Genomic DNA, 20,557 nt, shown 5'->3' with positions numbered 1-20,557 from the left:
TTCAGAAAATTGTTAAAATAAATTACAAAAATCCTCCATGACAGCGATTTCTGGCCAAAATTAGCCGGAAAACTAAATTGACAAATTTTTAAAAGGTTTAGAACTCAATTGGCACAATTGAAAGGTTTAGGACTAAATTGGCCAATAGTCAAAATGTTTTAAGACCTAATTGGCCAAATTAAAAGATTTAGGAGTGAATTAGTACAAGTGCAATATATTTATTACTTTTTTGATAATTTCCCTGTCAAAGCATCACTCAGAAGTTCAAATAATGCACTTCCTCTACTTTTTTGGTAATTTCCTTTAATTTTTTCGCTGCTATTACTATTCTGTTTGTTTTCCTGTGTATTATCACCAACTTGATTTGGATACATTCATGTCCTATTTTTCATATGTAGGGAACTGGTTATATGCAAAGAGAATCCTCAAAGAATAAGTCATAGATATTGTTGGCCGGTTCCAATGTATTAGCTGAAGTTTTTTATAGAAACATATTAAAATTTTTTAAAGTAGTCATGTCGTTTACATATTAAAATTTTAAAGTTTCTCTACCTAGCATTCATGTGTTCATTTCCCATTTAAAATCTGAATATAACACAAAAAACTTCTGTCCTGGTACTTTTCCTGGCGCCAACATAACATAATATTGGGGAGATTGAGAAGATAGTAGTACAGCAGAAAACTGGAATACCATACAACATTCAACGCATATGATAGCTGATGAATATTATTTAATGATTACATATCTCAATGCCAAATTGACAGATAATTTTATACACACCGAGCAGAACCATTTCCAGAGAAACTGAAGAATAACATTTTGGGACATGAGACCTAACTGAACCAGAATTGACAGGACTTACACAACACAACACAGCTTCAACTTTTTATTTTGAAGTATTTAGGCTTTTGGTTCCTCATTCTTGCTTTAAAAAACATGGCCAACACCGGGGCTGTGACCCGGTCTAGTGGATTGGAAGTCGTCTGGTGTCCCCGTAACAGTTAGCCTTTCCTCATTGCCGCTCAGAGCTTTCGGTCGAACAGCTTCATTCTTTAAGCCAACAAAAGAATGGCCCACTCTGGGGCTGTTCCTGGGGTTTGTGGGGCGCAAATCATCCTTGTACACTGCCTCTGACTTGCCCGAATCAACCGCCTGATCATGTGCTGTAGGTGAAGGAACCGTTTTCTTCCCCACATCAGAACGATCATCATTCTTAGGAGACTGACTTGGAGTGATAAATTGCGATGCTTGTTCTTGCATTTGGTTTTTGTTGTTTATTGAACGGAGTTCATCCTTCCATGCTGAGTTTATTGACCTCCCCTCGGAAGTTAGAATTGCATGGAACGCGATGAAGGTGAAGATGATCACGAATTTCGATATGACTTGGAGATCAGCCATAGCCAGAGAAGTGTGGAAAAGGAAGTTTGATTTTTCTACTTTGAAGTGAGCGACGAGAAGAATTAGGTAAGAAGGAATATAGTCAACTGAATGAGAAGCACTTGAACTCTGCATTTCTATTTATAGGCTTGAGAGAGTGACTTTATGAGAATCTTAACCCACTGATCAATTCCATATTAAACTATGTATGTGGACCTCATTGTGGTGCTTCTTCGTGGATGGCGATTATTGCAATAAGATCACTCAAAGTGCATCATTAGTATATATTATGTCCATGTTATTGCAAGAGCAATATATTTATTTCTTCTAATTTAGAAGATCTCTCTCTCTCTCTCTCTCTCTCTCTCTCTCTCTCTCTCTCATATGTTAATGTTGTTCTTTTACACTTTACTACTTCTATCGTTTATAAAGACCGGAACGAAAAAGCGTTGGTGCCGACTTTGACAATTTTAATATTCCATGGTAACATCTCCACCAACTAAAACTGGACACTGCTTGTTTTGACCTTTTGATTGTGGTGAAGAAATTTTTTTTTTTGTAGTTTATGAATATTCTCAAGGGCATGTCATATGACAACGACCGTTCTTGGTTGACCTCGTTTCATGGTTTTCAAAAGAATTTTGGGTGCTCATACAGTAAGCACATCGGACAGGCAATAAGCACCAATCTACCATGGATCATCAGGGAAAGTGCCATAAAAGTCATAAACCTTTTGCATTAGTGCCAATTTAGTCATAAACCTTTTTTTGGTACCAATTCAATCCTAAACCTTTTGCATTGGTGTCAATTTAGTCCTAAACCTTTTTTTGGTGTCAATTTAGTCATAAACCTTTTAAATTGGTGCCAATTCAGTCCTAAACCTTTTGTTTTTGTGCCAATTTAGTCCTTCCGGCCAATTTTGACCGGAATTTGCCGACGTGGACGCCTGCCGGCCGGCGACCGGTCACCGGCGCCGACGTGGCGTTGACGTGGACAAATTAAATAATATTTTAATATTTTTTTGAATTTTTATTTTTTTCCTTTTTTTTCTTTTTTTTTTCCACTTTTTTTTTGGGTTTCTCCTTCCTCTGGTCGGTCGCCGGTCCGGCGACCGGCCATAGGCCAGAGGCCGGCGAGCTCGACCTCGCCGGCCATTGGAGAGGGCGGCCTCGCCCGACCATGGCGAGGCTCGAGCCCTCGCCGGCAAGGCTCGACCTCGCCAGATCCGGCGAGGGCGGGCCTCGCCCGACCATGGCGAGGCTCGCCCTCGCCGCGGCCTCCCGGCGAGGGCTCGAGCCTCGCCTAGCCACCGGCGCGGCCCGACCTCGCCGGATCCGGCGAGGTCGGGCCTCCCGACCATGGCGAGGCTCGCCTCACCGCGGCCTCCGGCGAGGGCTCGAGCCTCGCCATGGTCGGGGGAGGCCTGACCTCGCCGGATCTGGCGAGGTCGAGCCTCGCCCGACCAAGGTGAGGCTCGGTCTCGCCGGGCGAGGCCACCCTCCCTAGTGGCCGGCGAGGTCGAGCTCGCCGGCCTCTGGCCGGTCGCTGGACCGGCGACCGGCCAGAGGAAGGAGAAACCCAAAAACAAAAGTGGAAAAAAAAAAGAAAAAAAAGGAAAAAAATAAAAATTCAAAAAAAATATTAAAATATTATTTAATTTGTCCACGTCAGCGCCACGTCGGCGTCGGTGACCAGTCGCCGGCCGGCAGGCATCCACGTCGGCAAATTCCGGTCAAAATTGGCCGGAAGGACTAAATTGGCACAAAAACAAAAGGTTTAGGACTGAATTGGCACCAATTTAAAAGGTTTAGGACTGAATTGGCACCAAAAAAAGGTTTAGGACTAAATTGGTACTAATGCAAAAGGTTTAGGACTTTTATGGCACTTTTCCCTGGATCATCAGGTTCAAGCACACGAAGAAATGACCTTGCACATTGCTCTTAATTTTCCCTACTATGCAATATATCTAACTTAAGTAAGAGAAGAGTCCTCAATAATAAATAATGGAACTTGACACTTGTGAATGTGTAGGATGGCTAGAGATGACTAGACTGCCACGACAGATAAATTAGGCGAGATTTGGCCCGAGTGAATTCAATTGCACTTCCATTCAAATGTTTAGGACTATATTGATTCAATTAAGAAGGATGAGGACTTGATTGGTTTCCGTACAGTAAGTTAGAATTTTTTATGTGTGTGACTCGGCTGTTTTGATCATTGCTCTAAAATCCTTGTGAGAGAAACCCTCCTTATAATAAGTAGGACATATCTAGAGACTACAGGATAAGAACCCTAATGAGCAAATTTAGGCTTCCATACCACAGTCTACAGGCACCAAACATTTAGGGATTCTCTGTACTCTCCACTTTCGAGGAGAAGAGTCTAAAATGTTGACGGTTACCATTTTCTTTGGTGGACAAATTCAAGTGAAATTCCAACTGTCTCTGTACTTTGTTGTTTGACCGTTCATTTTCTTGATGGCTTTCACAATTAAACTTTTAAAATTGGCTTAGAATGTGCATGCTTAGCTGCCAAAAGGCGTATAAGATTTGTTTTTGATTGCCAATAAAAAAAAGGACCGTTTACAGAGTGTCTTCAAAATACTGATTAGGTAAACTTAATTTACGTTTTTCTTAAATTGTGTCCTTGGAGTACACATTAACATAACTCATAAGATAAATAATTGGGTATGCTAACATTCATTTAGTAAGTTAGTGCACTTAGTGACGAGAGAATAACATTCAAGCGAATGGGTAGATCATATTCAATATCCAACAAAATTCTGTGGCATCACTTAGTGTATAGTTTAGTGATCTTAGTAAACCTAGCTTTATTCTAAAGATAGATAATTTGTTTAGCAGTTGTAATCGTGACTTAATATTCATTAAATAGGTTGAGGCATTGAGTCATTTAAAGAACATCACAACTGGAAAAGTGGATGATTTTCAGAGTCTGGAAAAGGTCGGTTTCTGCTGAGCTGAATGAATTTATGTTGCAGAAGCACATGTATGTCGAACTCCTTATTTAATCCATGCACCACCGTCCCATTGAAATCGACTCGCGGTTGGAAATCATTCCAACTGTTTGAAACTTCCTACGTGATCACGACATAATTTTGTCGAAATTAATATATACTAAGAATTGTTTGTATTTATCCTCTTACACGAAATATTCTCTGCGTTGTCAGAAACACTTGATGAATAAATCAAACGAACATTCAGACAATATTAACCTGTTTCCTTAAAGTGCTTTCTTATGTAAAGGACATGCGATTGGGAAATGTGTGAAGATGGACTTTTTGCGTTAAGTATACAAAATCAGTACTTTTCATTTTGTTTTCCTATATTGGAAATACGAATCTGGTATTTGTGACTGGCAAGAAGAAGAAGAAGAAAAAAGACGGAAGAAGAATTTGACTTATTTGACGAAATGAATTTAAGTAGTTGTAGAATGTGGAAGATATAAATTCAATTTGTAAGATCTACGAGAGATTTATGCAATCATATCATTGTTATGTGATCGTCTTAGATTACCATTCTGTCCATTGTTTACATAGATATGGTTATTGTCCATCTTTACAGCTCATAGATATTACTAGAATAGTTGGGCAAAGTTCGAAGTTGAAAATGATGTTGAGTTTGCTTTGTTGTATAGAGATTATAATATTTAACAAGAGCCTTTAAGACGCTTATTAACTGTTAGGTCCAAAAAGCAATCAAGAGGAGGGTCAATTGATTATTAAAAAAAAAATACAAATTAATCTTTTAGAGAAAATTCTAATAAAAGTATATCTTCTGCACACAAAATGAACTAAGAATATAGACATCGGAAATTAAAGAGTTTAGAGAAAGAGAAATTGCAAACGGGATTTATAGAGATTCAGCTTGGGTGTGCCTACTTCTCTCTTTTAGCTCTAAAAGGCCAAATAGGTCGAATTCCACTAGTTACGCCAATAGTACAAATACCACCTTGTTGAAATTGTAGAACTTACTGCCACACGCAACCAGATTTTCTTCTAAAGCTACTCCACTATAGCTGAAGTAACTATTAAACATTCCAATAGTCGTTCTCACACCTTGTACACACAGCGCAACAGGTTTTTCCTAAAACTATAAACCCCAACTCTAAGTGTTTTTAAAGAGTCACTTGCCCACTTTATCTCTTACCTATTTAAATACCTTCACATTAAGTACAAGGTTTGTCACTTTCTCTAACTTTTAGAAAGAACACTCAAATGGGTATTACAAGCTTACAAAAGAGACGGACCCAAGAACATCTCAAGCATACTCAATTTCTTTCGTCGTCGCCCTTTCCGACAGCATGACTCCTGGCCGAGTTTCTCCAATTTATAGCTCCAGTTGGAACATTGAACTTGAATCAAGTAGGCATTATGTCATCTAATTCTCTGTAAAGAAATCTCGGCAAAATTCCTTAAAAAAAAGCCCAGAACCTTCCCCTATACTGGCCTGTCAATCAAATTTTCTATTGATGGCGAGTTACATTTATTAATGGCAGGTTTTGATCACGCCATCTCACTAATTTCTTGAGCGAATTAGTCCATGGTTTGTCGCATAAAATGGGCTGTCAATATCATACTTAATTGTTATGAGCCGGGTCTTCAATTTAGAAACTTCAAAATTCTTCAAATCTATATATGAAAAGTGCTAGACGATTAGGTCTAACTGCTTTCCAGATTGAAGATTTTGCTTTTAAATCCTTCATTTTGCAGATTTACAGACTTTGTGAAATTTTGGTCAAATGCTTGTACAATCAGAACTTAGTATCGGCATGATTAAGATATGATCCTCAACACACTTAAATGAACTCATTAAATATTAAGTTTAGTTATCCTCAAAATCCTTTAGGGATATTCTCCAACATTAACAAGGCCTAACAAATAACAATATAAATGTAAAATGACATATAGGCTCATCTTTTGCCTATTGTCGTATGGCATTTGGCTAGTGTATGTCTAAATTTCCTATATAAGTCATGCTAAAGGGTGTTTTCACGGCACTGATTATGCAAACTCAGTAAGGAATGTTTTACTTTACAACATATTGATTACGCGTATTACAAAAGTGTTGCTATATTGAAAGATGTCGTATTGCCTTATTTGAATAATGACCTATTGCACATTTTCTATTTTAAGAAAGTTTACTTTCCATCAGGTTGAATGCTTGATCTTGATCTTGTGAAGTTTAGCGCTTTCATATAATCTATTTTATTAGTAATTGTGTCCATTTTGATTCTTAAAGAATTTCATAAAGTTTGGAGCATATGTTGATGACCATAGTTTATTCTAAGAGGAAGAACTTTCAATTATTAGAAATAACTCTAGTTGTGTTATACGCATATCATGTAAGATTTAGATTTTTCAAATTATCTAATTTATTGATAAGTGGGCGTTTAGAAAATCTATATGTAAAAGATGGATGCACTTGCTAATACAATCAAGTATTAGAAGTCCATAGCTGTTAATACAATTGGAACTATGTGTCATACTCAAACAAGGGTAAGAATGATGTATACATTGTTGGTTTCTATGTTAGAGAGATAGTGGCTATTTTTAATACACTCCTAGGACTAGCTACTTGTCCTTTTCACATGGCCTCTCCTTCAGCTTTTAGCTTTCACTTTTAAGACTTAACATCGGTTTTTGATTCTAGACAACAAATTGAAAATAGGATCTGGAAACGACCACCAAGAGATTGTAAAGTTCCTCACAAAACATCCACTTTAAAGAGAAGTATATATTACGATAGTTGATTGCAAGCATGTGACATCTTTTTTTACTGTCCGGCATGTCTTTTCATGATTGCCAAAGACAGTTGATGGAGCTGTCATAGCTCCTTTTGGAAAGAATATTCTTAAAATTGTACCAAAGAGGCACAAAATCTCATTCTTCAATAAGATGAATAAGATTATACACAGAAAATCTCCTTCTGGGTTGATTCGAGTCATGCGTGCCTGTTGTGGCCATTTGAGTGTGTGATTTCCTAAGAAACTTTACAATGGATCCGTACATTCTTCTTAATAAAGCTGAGCTATCTTAGATTGATGTATTGGCACTGAATGGAAAAGCTAGCCAAGATGGATAATTGAAGAGATATGCCATAAACCGTTGGCCAAATACTATTTGTACTCTCAACTTATCAAAACAAGTGCGTGACCAATAGTTCGACGTTAGAAAAGTATGTAGTAATCAATGATAAGAATGATAAGACCGCATACAACTAAATAACGTTATAGAAACCGTATAAAAACATATATAGGTAGTTCCATTAGTAGTAATCAATCACCCATCAAATGCAATCCCCTCATAAAAATAAATTGTGTGAAAAGGGTTGAACAACTTATGTATCCTTTAAAGTCCTTAAATTGTTGGAAAATTTTATGTTATATCTTTTACATCTTGATGTACAAAACAAATCGATTATGTAACCCAGCTACTGATATTTTTTATAAAAGTAAATATATGCAACAGTAGAAGGCCCCGAAGGGTTGGTGCAATAGTCAACTAGATAACTGCCCAACCAACCACCGCTTCCCAATGAACGGCTAATGTGACAGACGGAATTTGACCAAATCTCCACTAATTGATAGCCATTGAGTGTCTTCTTCAACCTTTTTGATTTTCAAGATCATGTATCCTCTGTGGACCTTGCTACAATGATCATATGTTTGACTTCTCTCTCTAGACGGATCCGGCCTTTACAGGGTCAGAATTTAGGTTTTTTTTCCCCTCCATTGGGTGAATTAATGTATTATGAAATGGATGAATCTCTGGTGAGAGAGGGCAAAAGAAAAAAAATATTAGAAAAAGCTCCCAAATCAGCATGGAATATGCGACTGCATATGCCAAAGGTATAGATTTTGACAATTTCATTCAATCGGACCAGTCTTCATTTAAAAATTTGAGCCATAAATTATTGAACAACTAGAATATATTAATTGTTTTATTTTACACCACTTCTTTAATTTGAAACTTTTTTCGCCTAACACCCTCAAATGTGCTCTTCAAAAAACTCTCCCTTACTTGTAAGCCATCTCAATTCGAATCTCCACTTTAATTCGGCAGAATTTGGAAGATGTTGGAAGCAAAACAGACAATAAGATCTCCATATTTCAAACTTGATCTAATTGGGTTACTCTATCAAAAAATCAATTCAAGATAATAAAATTGCGGCTCGATACTTGATGGAAACAAATCAGTTAAATAAAAGAATGCGAAAGAGAGAATTGGGTAATTTGTTTATAATTCAATATATAACGATGAAGGTTACATCTGCCTATTTATAGGCTTTACGAGACAATTCTCTAAGGTAATATATATCAATCAAGATATGCACAATCAAAAGAGAGATCCTCACAATCTTAAGAGATATAGAAAATCATCAGAATTATCCTAAATATCTCTAACATCCCCTCAAATTCAAGGTGCATTGAAGATGTCAACTTGAGTTTGAATACTAGTTTGAACATTGTCTAACAGTTGGCAGATGAGGCGGCAAACTGGTCATGGCGAAACTTCTAGATCTTGCTAGTCTGAGAGCTGTGAGTCTGGTGGTGGTGTGGCTTCTTGAAACAACACACGAAACGTCAAGAATCGGAGGGGAAACAACAAGCGGTTGATGCTGCTAGCTTGCGAAATAGTAACTGAGCGACACGACCTATATGGCTGGCGTCGTAACATCAAGCGGCCTATACGGGTGGCTTGGAAAATAGTTATTAGGATGCGGCATGAGCAACTGTCATTGAAAGAAAGCCACCTCCATGAAAAAGGCTTGACGGGCGACGCGATCAGTGTGATTAGCGTAAAATACGACTATTAAGCAAATGACTCAATTAAGTTTTTTCTCATATGAGACTTGTGGGCACCAAGTGAACACTCTTGAGCAGCGATGATGAGGATGGATTTATTTGGATGTGAACCGGGGTGTATGGGTGCACCGGTGTACTTCGGTTTGGCTCTGATACCAAGTTAAATATAAGAACGCTGAAGAGAGAATTGGGTAATTTGTGTATAATTAGATATATAACAATAAAGATTATATCTACCTATTTATATGCTTTACGAGACAATTCTGTAAGATAATATTTATCAATCAAGATAGAGAAATTTTCACAATCTTGAGAGATATAGAAAATAATCAGAATTATCCTAAACATCTCTAATAAGATCCAACACTTTTTACATGTATAATATAACTTGTCACGTCATGTTGGGGAAAGCAGCGAGTCAAATTAAATCAAGTTCTCCAACTGCCCAACTTCTATACGGGTGTAATTGGATTTCAAGTTGTAAAACTGGTTTGGAATCCCATTGAGAAAAGCTATAATGTTTAGGAATCGATTGGTAGCTTCCCCATTTACACTAGAAAATGACCAACTTTTAATTACTATTGACAAGTAATAACTTAGTCGATGATAGCAAAGTTACTAATGAAAGCAGAGTTAGATGATTTATGAATAGAATTATCGTTAATTTAAAAAGAATTGACAACTCATCAATGAAGTCATCGATGGCATACGACAAGAACCTTGAAGTTGATCAATGAAGTCAACGATATCGACAACGAGCAATCGACATGAGGATAACCGCTGGGTGGTTATTTCCATTCCCGCTATTTTAGGATTGTTGTAACTTCTTATAGATAAGTGTTCTAAATAATAGAATTTAGTGGATAATGTAATTTCTCATAACTACTAAGAAGCTATTTGTCACGCCCCGTACCCCACGAAGCTTGAGCATCCCACCTTCGATCGATAAATTGCGACGTCCCAGGAAGAGTCGCCGACCCACGCCCATACAGAGATCAAGCACAAGCGGAAGTATAAAATAAACAAACCCAGACAATTACAATATGAGCCAAGGATAGCCATCCAATAAACAAGATTCAACGCATAAAATATGTACATACTTATATTACTATAAAAACCTTTTTTTACAGTGTTCACGACAACCAAAAAGGAAACACCAACAGCTGGGAATAACCCAAACAGCCACTTCTCCGTTCTGCTCCATCCCCACCGGGGTGCATGCTCGACGACTGCTGGATAAAAGGCGGTATTCCCAAAAAGAGGTGGTGACCTCGGTATCCTACTGCTGGGGGTCTGAAAATGTTTCGGTTTACACAACCGTGAGACGAATCTCAGTGAGTTCAACCCCTAAACCTAGGCTAGGCTAGCATGCAATCTCCTGACTGGAAACAAACATTTAAAATCATAAAACAACCATAATCATACAATTCTCTGACCCTGCAGGTTAGACAGATCAATATATAACAATCATGGCACATACGTGGCACACACAGTCACACGTACGCCAAACACATGCTCATGCATCGAGTCTCACACACTCGCATGCTATTCAATGCATGTTTATGCATGCAAATGTCATTGACATGTCATGCACATTTCTTTATTGCCCATGGCCCACACCGCACACTTGCCCAATTAATTATTATTACGACTCGAGTCATCAATTTTTTACGGCCCGGTGCGTCTAGCCCGCTTCAAAGTGCATGAGGCGCAGCATCCGATCTGGCCCGGTGTCTCTAGCCTCGCTTCAAAGTGCATGAGGCGCAACACTCGTTCTCCTTGCGAACCGAGCACGCTTCAAAGTGCATGAGGATGGTCGCCTTCCGGACGTACCGGGCATCGTCACCTTCTCAAAGTGCATGAGGACGGTATCGACCCGAAGGTCCTTAGGTGATCACACAGCTCATTATTATCTGAACCCAGCGTATAACGCTTCAGGGTATTTTAGGTGATCACATGCTCATGGCAGACACGCATTCTCGCACAATTTTCATCACATGCCTCACTCTTGGCATACGCAATGCGTGTCCATGTTATGCAATGCAATGAACCACGAGCACCAATATAATTCAGACAACCCGGGCATACCCGGCAATTTCATCGATGAACTCCTAAATTGGTCATTAACCCCTATTATCCTCCCCAACGATTCTCATTAATCCACTAAATTTTTCCGATAATAAATTCTACTAATCGGTCCTCAACCCAGTCTCAAATACACACTGCTATTATCTAAGCCAGTCCAAAATGCACCGATAACACCTAAACCAGTCCAGAAAAACGCAACATCAGTCCTAATCCGGGTTTAGGAATTTTACTCACCAAAACAAGGGTCACGACGACGGGGAATGGCGGCCGATCACTGATGAACAGTGAAACCGGCGGCGGAATTCCCGACGGACGGCGGCGCGGGTACGGACGGGGGGGAACAGTGATTCCGTACGGACGCGTGAACAGTACCACCCCCCCGTACGGACACACTGTACGGACGGGCTGGGAACGGTGGCCGGCGAGGCGCCGGTCACGGCGGCGACGGGCGTACGGGTCTGGATGAACAGTGACCGTACGGACGTGAACAGTACCGTACGGTCCCTGTATGGACGGGGCTGAACGGCGACGTATGGACGTGCTGAGCGGCCGGGTGTCGACAGGCAGCGATCGGAGCTCCGGAGCTCTCAGGTTTTACGAGAATGGAAAATGAGAAAAAGAGAGAAAAAGAGAGAGAAAAGGAGAGAGAAATGGACGGAACCGAGGCGAGCTGAAGCGGGGACCAAGGGGTCGACGGCGAGAGGCACGGCGGTCGGCGGCGTGCTCCGGCGAAGCTCCGGCGAGAGAGAAAATGAGAGTGAAAATTTGAGAGAAAATGAGAGAAAGTGAGGGGAAAATGGAGAGAAAATTTTTCTGAAGGCTGGTCTGGTCGTGGGAGTGAGAGAGGAGAGAGAAAAAATGCTTATCTTAGTCAAAAACTAGGGCCTAGGGTGCCATGTGTCAAAAATCAAGCCAATGGACAATTTTGCCCTTGATCCAAAGGCTAGGATTTGCCCTAATCCAATAATTTAGGGGTGAAATGGTCTTTTGCCACTAACCATGGTTGACCAGACCTGGTTTAACCTTAACTCACCTTGGTTAATCCCAAAATTAAATCCAATTTTCGGAATTAATCAAAAATGGCCTAGGGGCATTTTCGTAATTTTCCAATCCCGAACCGAAATTCCAATTTTTGCACATACGCGTTCCATATATGCGTGGCCAACATAATATGGCGTCGGAATCGCGAAATTCATCGCGCAAGCCCTCGAAAATCCACGTCAAAGTTTCGGGAATAAAATAATATTATTTTTCCAATTTTTGTCGAAATTCCAGTTTTTGTCCAAAATGACTCATGGTAAGCGTGGCCACCCAAAAATGGCATCGGCCACGAAAAATAACCTCATTTGGCCTCGAAAAGCGACGCTGGCATCCCGGGGGCAAAATTGTAATTTTTCACCCCCGGACCGAAATTCCAATTTTTTACTCGTACTAACTCCACATGTGAGTGGCCAGCGTAATATGACGTCAGATTCCCAAAAATAGTCTCTTAAGCCTTTGAAAATCGATACCGAAATCCGGGCCCAATTCCGTGAACAAAACCCGCTAAACTTTCAATTTGAGAGTCTCTCACTAACGGGTGGCTGTTTAGAGGTTACGCGTATCGACCTAAGGCTATTCGTATCGTGATGGTCTCGATCATTGAGAGAATGAGAAATTATCATTAGTTCCAGAGGTCACAATCATTAGGTTCAAGTTCGGATTGGTTGACCACGTGCACTTTTGGTCTTGCGGAATCACTGCGTCCCAATCGTACATCGTTGGCCTTGGCCAAACCAAATCCATTACTCTTTCCTAAGATCGGCCCACGTTGGCCCAAAATATTTCCTCAGCGTCTCTCGTGATCGGTATCCCTTTCGCGATAGGGTCCCCGGTCCACGTACCATCTTCTAGTTAGCCATACCCTATTGGTTAGTATCCCGAGAGTGATCGGCTCGGGTGAGACTTACTAAAATGAAATGCGAAATAATATCGAGTTTCATTGATCCCGGAAATTACATCGAAATTCGGGCTGTTACAATCTTCCCCCCTTACAAAAATTTCGTCCTCGAAATTTTCAATCTATCCTTATCTACTCAAACAACTTGGGGTGTTGACGTCTCATCGCTTCTTCGCTTTTCCACGTGGCACCTTCTGTTCCGTGGTGCTCCCAGACAACTTTGACCATCGGGATCGTTTTGTTCCTCAGCACCCGTTCTTTTCTATCTTCGATCCTGACTGGTCTTTCCACGTACGATACTCTATCATCCACTTCTATCTCCTCGTACCGCAAGACATGAGTCGGGTCTGGTTCATACTTTCTTAACATCGACACGTGAAAAACATTGTGTACTTGGGACAAATTGGGCGGCAAGGCAAGTCGATAGGCCATCTCCCCAATCTTTTCCAAAATCTCAAATGGCCCGACATACCTAGGACTCAGTTTTCCCTTCTTGCCGAATCTAGATAGTCCCTTCATAGGCGACACCTTAAGGAACACGTGATCTCCAACCTGAAACTCCAAGGGTCGTCGTCTTCTGTCGGCATAACTTTTCGACGACTACTGCTGTCCCGAGTCCGTCTCGAATAACCTCAAGCTGCCTCAACGGTTTGTTGGATCAATTCTGGACCCGTGATACTCCGTTCACCCACTTCATCCCAACATACTGGCGTCCTGCACGCCCTACCATATAAGGCTTCAAACGGTGCCATCTGAATGCTCTGCTGATAGCTATTGTTATAGGCAAACTCCACCAAGTGTAACTGTTCCTCCCATTTGCCTTGGAAATCTATCACACAAGCTCTCAGCATATCCTCCAGGGTTTGAATGGTCCTTTTAGACTGGCCATCTGTTTGTGGATGGTATGCCGTGCTGAACTGTAACTTCGTTCCTAAGGCCGTTTGTAAACTTTTCCAAAAGTTGGCCGTAAATCTCGGATCACGGTCCGAAGTGATCGTTACTGGTACTCCATGCAACCTCACGATCTGCCTCACATACAAGTCTGCATATCTTTCCAACTCAAAGTCCTTTCGCACAGCCAGAAAGTGCGCTGATTTAGTCAGTCTATCCACTATCACCCAAATTGAGTCATGTCCTCTCTGGCTTCTCGGCAGTCCCGACACGAAATCCATTGTAATATGTTCCCATTTCCACTCTGGGATTTCTAACGGTCTCAATAGTCCTCCAGGCTTACAATGCTGTGCCTTCACTTGTTGGCACGTCAAACACTTAGCTACGTGCCTAGCCACATCCACCTTCATTCCATTCCACCAGTAGTGTTGTCTTAAATTCTGATACATTTTCGTACTTCCCGGGTGGATACTGTAATTGCTCCTATGAGCTTCCGACAAGATTTCTTCCTTAAGTTTCACATCATCTGGTACACAGAGTCGCCCTCTAAACTTCAGAACTCCATTCTCGGACACTTGAAAGTCCGGTTTCCTCTTAGCTGCATCCATCTCAATAATCTTTTGGATTTCTGGGTCCGTAGACTGTAGTTCCTTAATCTTGATCTGAATCTCTGGCTCAATCCTCAAGGCGGCTAGTAAATTAGATACGTGACTCATCTCCAGCTTAAACTCTGAATCCCTGAGTCTTTCCAATAAGGTCCATTCCTTGACCATTAGATGCGCCAAACTAGACTTTCGACTCAAGGCATCTGCCACTCGATTGGCTTTCCCAGGATGATACAGGATGTCGCAATCATAATCCTTTAGAAGCTCCATCCATCGGCGTTGCCTCATGTTCAACTCTTTCTGTGAAAATAGGTACTTGAGGCTTTGATGATCCGTATAAATCTGGAACTTCTCCCCACATAAGTAGTGCCTCCAAATCTTAAGTGCAAACACTATAGCAGCTAATTCCAAGTCATGCGTCGGGTAATTCATCTCGTGTGGTCTCAACTGACGCGACGCATATGCTACCACTTTTCCATGCTTGCATCAGCACACGCCCAATCCTCTTAGCGAAGCATCGCTATAAATCTCAAATCCTCCCGGGCCCGACGGAATGGTCAATACAGGAGCGCTTGTCAACCGGTGTTTCAGTTCCTGAAAGCTCCTTTCACACTTGTCATCCCACTCAAACCTCACCTCCTTCTTAAGCAGCCTTGTCATTGGCATGGCTATTGATGAAAATCCTTCTACGAATCGCCTGTAATAGCCCGCCAATCCGAGAAAACTTCGAATCTCCGTTACTGACGTCGGTCTAGGCCACTTGGTAACCGCTTCAATCTTAGCTGGATCCACCGAAATCCCATCCCCAGAAACGATATGTCCAAGGAATCCTACTCTGTTGAGCCAAAACTCACACTTGCTGAACTTAGCATATAATGCATGCTCTCTCAAAGTCCGTAGCACTTCAGTCAAGTGTATCTCATGTTTCTCAAGGCTCTTGGAATACACTAGTATATCGTCAATGAAAACTATCACAGACTGATCCAGGAATTCCTTGAACACACGATTCATCAAATCCATGAAAGCGGCTGGGGCATTCGTTAATCCAAAGGGCATAACCGTAAATTCATAATGCCCATACCGAGTCCTGAAAGCAGTCTTGGGAATGTCCTCATTTCTGATCCTTAGCTGATGGTACCCGGTCCTCAAATCTATCTTGGAAAACACTGAGGCTCCTTGCAACTGATCAAACAGGTCATCAATTCTCGGCAGTGGGTACTTATTCTTCACTGTCACTTGATTCAACTGCCGATAATCTATACACAATCTCAGAGTTCCATCTTTCTTCTTGACAAACAGGACTGGCGCTCCCCATGGGGACGCACTAGGGCGAATAAAACCTTTATCCAGTAATTCCTGTATCTGGACCTTTAATTCTTTCAATTCTGATAAGGACATCCTATATGGCGCTTTCGAAATCGGCTCTGTTCCTGGCGCCAATTCAATCACAAACTCTACCTCTCGCTCAGGCGGTAAACCCGGCAATTCCTCAGGAAACACATCGGAAAAATTGCTTACTACGGGTATATCTTCCAACTTAGGTTCAACAACTGTTGGATCCACAACATTCACCAAATACCCTTCACACCCCTCGTCCAACAGTTTACTTACCTCGAGCGAGGAAATCCAAGGGATCGAGGTTCCTCCTCGGTTTCCCTGAAATACAAAACTAGGGCGTCCATCCGGATTAAATTGGATCGTCCTATCGCTGCAATCCATTACAGCTTTCTGTCGGACTAACCAGTCCATTCCAATAATCACATCAAAATCGAACATGGCTATTACTGCCAAGTCGATACTCTCTTCTTTACCTCCAATAATTATCTTACAGTTAGGACATCCAAAAGAAACTAGCAACCTATCATTCACAGGTGTCGACACACAAAGCACATGCTCAAGCAGCATTGGTTTCATACCAACCAACTCAATAAATTGCTCTGAAACGAACGAATGGATTGCTCCCGGATCAAACAATGCACACGCGGCATGATCACACAAAGAAATCGTACCTGTGACCACGCCCGGCGCATTCTCAGCTTCCTTGCGCGCCATTGCATAAATCCTTCCTTGAGCTAGCGGTCGTCCCTGATTAGCCGGTGGGGGAGGTCCGGCTTGATTTCCAGCTCGTGGTGGCGGCACTCTGGACGGTCCTGATGGTTGCATCTGTGGGCAATTGCGGATCCGATGTCCCATACTCCCGCACTTAAAACATGCGCCATATCTACCCAACTGGGGATTCGGTTTTCCGATATTCCGTCTGGCTGGTGGAACAAATCGCCTATTTCCAGTCATAGGCCTCTTTCCCAAACGGCGATTATCTCGATTTTGAGCAAACCGCAATCCTGAAGCGGCTGCCCTTTCCTGCTGGTCTCGTTCCATGATCTGCGCCCGTCTATGCATCTCCCCATAATCTTTGATGTCATGGGACAAAATCAGGCTCCGAAGATCCGGCTTCAGTCCATCCCGGAATCTTCGCGCCCTATCTCTCGGGTTCTCCACCATAGTTGGGGCAAACTTAGCTAATCTCGCGAACTCGGCCTCATACTGATCAACGGTCATTTGTCCCTGACGCAAGTGCATAAATTCCATCAACTTCTTCTCTTGCGCATTTTCCGAGAAATATTTTTCGTAGAAATTTTCCACAAACGTAGCCCAAGTCGGGGCCGTTCCTACTGGAAACACTCTATTCTCCACGGCATTCCACCAATCATTAGCACCCTCTTGAAACTGGTAAACCGCCAATGTCACCTTCTCCTCATCGGTGCACCCCAGAACTTTGAAGGTTTTCTCCAGTTCCTCAATCCATCTTGGCGCAGCCTCGGGGTCACCGCGACCATGAAATTTAGGCGGCTTCAATTTCATAAACTGTTCTACTAACCGGGGCACTCGCTTAACCCCGCTGGCGAGCTGTCCAGCGTTAGCTTGATTCTCATCTACCGCAGCGGCGCTACATTATCTCGCCCTTGAGTCCGCCTATCCAAAGACGTTCCCAATCCTTTCTAATACTCGCAGAACTCCTTCCATACGTGGATCTTCCACGGGTCTAACATCAACTTGGGGGTCTACTGCAGCCTCCCACATTAACTCCCGATTGTCTACTTGCTCCTACTCGAGCACGACCTCTACCTCGGATTCCTCTTCCTGCACCCCTTCTGGGAATTCTTCCTATACCTCTCCCCTCGCTACTTATCTTGGCTACTCGATTCTACGACTACCTGCTATAATTCCACGAAGGAATTAAAGACTTAAACCAATCTATCCCAGTCTAAGTCCTAGGCAGGTATTAAACAACAATCAAGCAATCAGTACGCGGTCTAACAATTATCCAACACATCACCCAAGGGATTCGCGTACTCACCTCGAATCCTGCCGCACCTGCACTTACGGGTCACACAATCACAATTCAAAAACAATCATAAGCTGTCAGGAGATGCATGTAGCACACGAGGTCACCCTACTGGCTACCCAGGGTCTCATCGCTCCTTATCACTCCAAACCTCGACCAAAGGAATCGAGCTGACCTTGCTCTGATACCAAATCAAACGGGGATGTCACGCCCCGTACCCCACGAAGCTTGAGCATCCCACCTTCGATCGATAAATTGCGACGTCCCAGGAAGAGTCGCCGACCCACGCCCATACAGAGATCAAGCACAAGCGGAAGTATAAAATAAACAAACCCAGACAATTACAATATGAGCCAAGGATAGCCATCCAATAAACAAGATTCAACGCAGAAAATATGTACATACTTATATTACTATAAAAACCTTTTTTTACAGTGTTCACGACAACCAAAAAGGAAACACCAACAGCTGGGAATAACCCAAACAGCCACTTCTCCGTTCTGCTCCATCCCCACCGGGGTGCATGCTCGACGACTGCTGGATAAAAGGCGGTATTCCCAAAAAGAGGTGGTGACCTCGGCATCCTACTGCTGGGGGTCTGAAAATGTTTCGGTTTACACAACCGTGAGACGAATCTCAGTGAGTTCAACCCCTAAACCTAGGCTAGGCTAGCATGCAATCTCCTGACTGGAAACAAACATTTAAAATCATAAAACAACCATAATCATACAATTCTCTGACCCTGCAGGTTAGACAGATCAATATATAACAATCATGGCACATACGTGGCACACACAGTCACACGTACGCCAAACACATGCTCATGCATCGAGTCTCACACACTCGCATGCTATTCAATGCATGTTTATGCATGCAAATGTCATTGACATGTCATGCACATTTCTTTGGCCCACTGGCCCACACTGGCACACTTGCCCAATTAATTATTATTACGACTCGAGTCATCAATTTTTTTACGGCCCGGTGCGTCTAGCCTGCTTCAAAGTGCATGAGGCGCAGCATCCGATCTGGCCCAGTGTCTCTAGCCTGCTTCAAAGTGCATGAGGCGCAACACTGTTCTCCTTGCGAACCAGAGCCTGCTTCAAAGTGCATGAGGATGGTCGCCTTCCGGACGTACCGGGCATCGTCCTGCTTCAAAGTGCATGAGGACGGTATCGACCCGAAGGTCCTTAGGTGATCACACAGCTCATTATTATCTGAACCCAGCGTATAACGCTTCAGGGTATTTTAGGTGATCACATGCTCATGGCAGACACGCATTCTCGCATAATTTTCATCACATGCCTCACTCTTGGCATACGCAATGCGTGTCCATGTTATGCAATGCAATGAACCACGAGCACCAATATAATTCAGACAACCCGGGCATACCCGGCAATTTCATCGATGAACTCCTAAATTGGTCATTAACCCCTATTATCCTCCCCAACGATTCTCATTAATCCACTAAATTTTTCCGATAATAAATTCTACTAATCGGTCCTCAACCCAGTCTCAAATACACACTGCTATTATCTAAGCCAGTCAAAAATGCACCGATAACACCTAAACCAGTCCAGAAAAACGCAACATCAGTCCTAATCCGGGTTTAGGAATTTTACTCACCAAAACAAGGGTCACGACGACGGGGAATGGCGGCCGATCACTGATGAACAGTGAAACCGGCGGCGGAATTCCCGACGGACGGCGGCGCGGGTACGGACGGGGGGGGGGAACAGTGATTCCGTACGGACGTGTGAACAGTACCACCCCCCGTACGGACACACTGTACGGACGGGCTGGGAACGGTGGCCGGCGAGGCGCCGGTCACGGCGGCGGCAGCGTCACGGGTCTGATGAACAGTGACCGTACGGACGTGAACAGACTGCTACGGTCCCGTATGGACGGGGCGAACGGCGACGTATGGACGTGCTTGAGCGGCCGGGTGTCGACGGAGACAGCGATCGGAGCTCCGGCGAAGCTCCGCTGATGTTCAGAGAATGGAAAATGAGAAAAAGAGAAAAAAGAGAGAGAAAAAGGAGAGAGAAATGGACGGAACCGAGGCTGAGCTGAAGCGGGGGACCAAGGGGGTCGACGGCGAGGCACGGCGGTCGGCGGCGTGCTCCGGCGAAGCTCCGGCGAGAGAGAAAATGAGAGTGAAAATTTGAGAGAAAATGAGAGAAAGTGAGGGGAAAATGGAGAGAAAATTTTTCTGAAGGCTGGTCTGGTCGTGGGAGTGAGAGAGGAGAGAGAAAAAATGCTTATCTTAGTCAAAAACTAGGGCCTAGGGTGCCATGTGTCAAAAATCAAGCCAATGGACAATTTTGCCCTTGATCCAAAGGCTAGGATTTGCCCTAATCCAATAATTTAGGGGTGAAATGGTCTTTTGCCCCTAACCATGGTTGACCAGACCTGGTTTAACCTTAACTCACCTTGGTTAATCCCAAAATTAAATCCAATTTTCGGAATTAATCAAAAATGGCCTA

The 20,557-nt window shown here is 42.6% G+C and overlaps 1 protein-coding gene across 1 annotated transcript; it reads right to left on the bottom strand.

Moving 5' to 3' along the window:
• Positions 1-702: 702 nt before the first annotated feature.
• Positions 703-1,469, bottom strand: LOC115682590 (uncharacterized). Its single transcript, XM_030606852.2, has one exon. It carries the CDS (start codon positions 1,397-1,399, stop codon positions 929-931), a length of 471 nt encoding a protein of 156 aa, XP_030462712.1. The 5' UTR covers positions 1,400-1,469; the 3' UTR covers positions 703-928.
• Between the last annotated feature and the right edge of the window lie 19,088 nt (positions 1,470-20,557).

The sequence above is a fragment of the Syzygium oleosum genome, unplaced genomic scaffold, assembly GCF_021117445.2.
Source record: "Syzygium oleosum isolate NSW1041296 unplaced genomic scaffold, Sole_v2.1 Sole_v2.01, whole genome shotgun sequence".
In the NCBI taxonomy this organism is placed as follows: domain Eukaryota; kingdom Viridiplantae; phylum Streptophyta; class Magnoliopsida; order Myrtales; family Myrtaceae; genus Syzygium; species Syzygium oleosum.
The sequence above is the reverse complement of the archived record's forward strand: the minus strand, read 5'-3'. Positions and strand labels throughout refer to the sequence as shown.

Excerpts from the sequence above, each read along its gene's own strand:
- LOC115682590 (XM_030606852.2), bottom strand. The coding sequence starts at position 1,399 with ATGGCTGATCTCCAAGTCATATCGAAATTCGTGATCATCTTCACCTTC.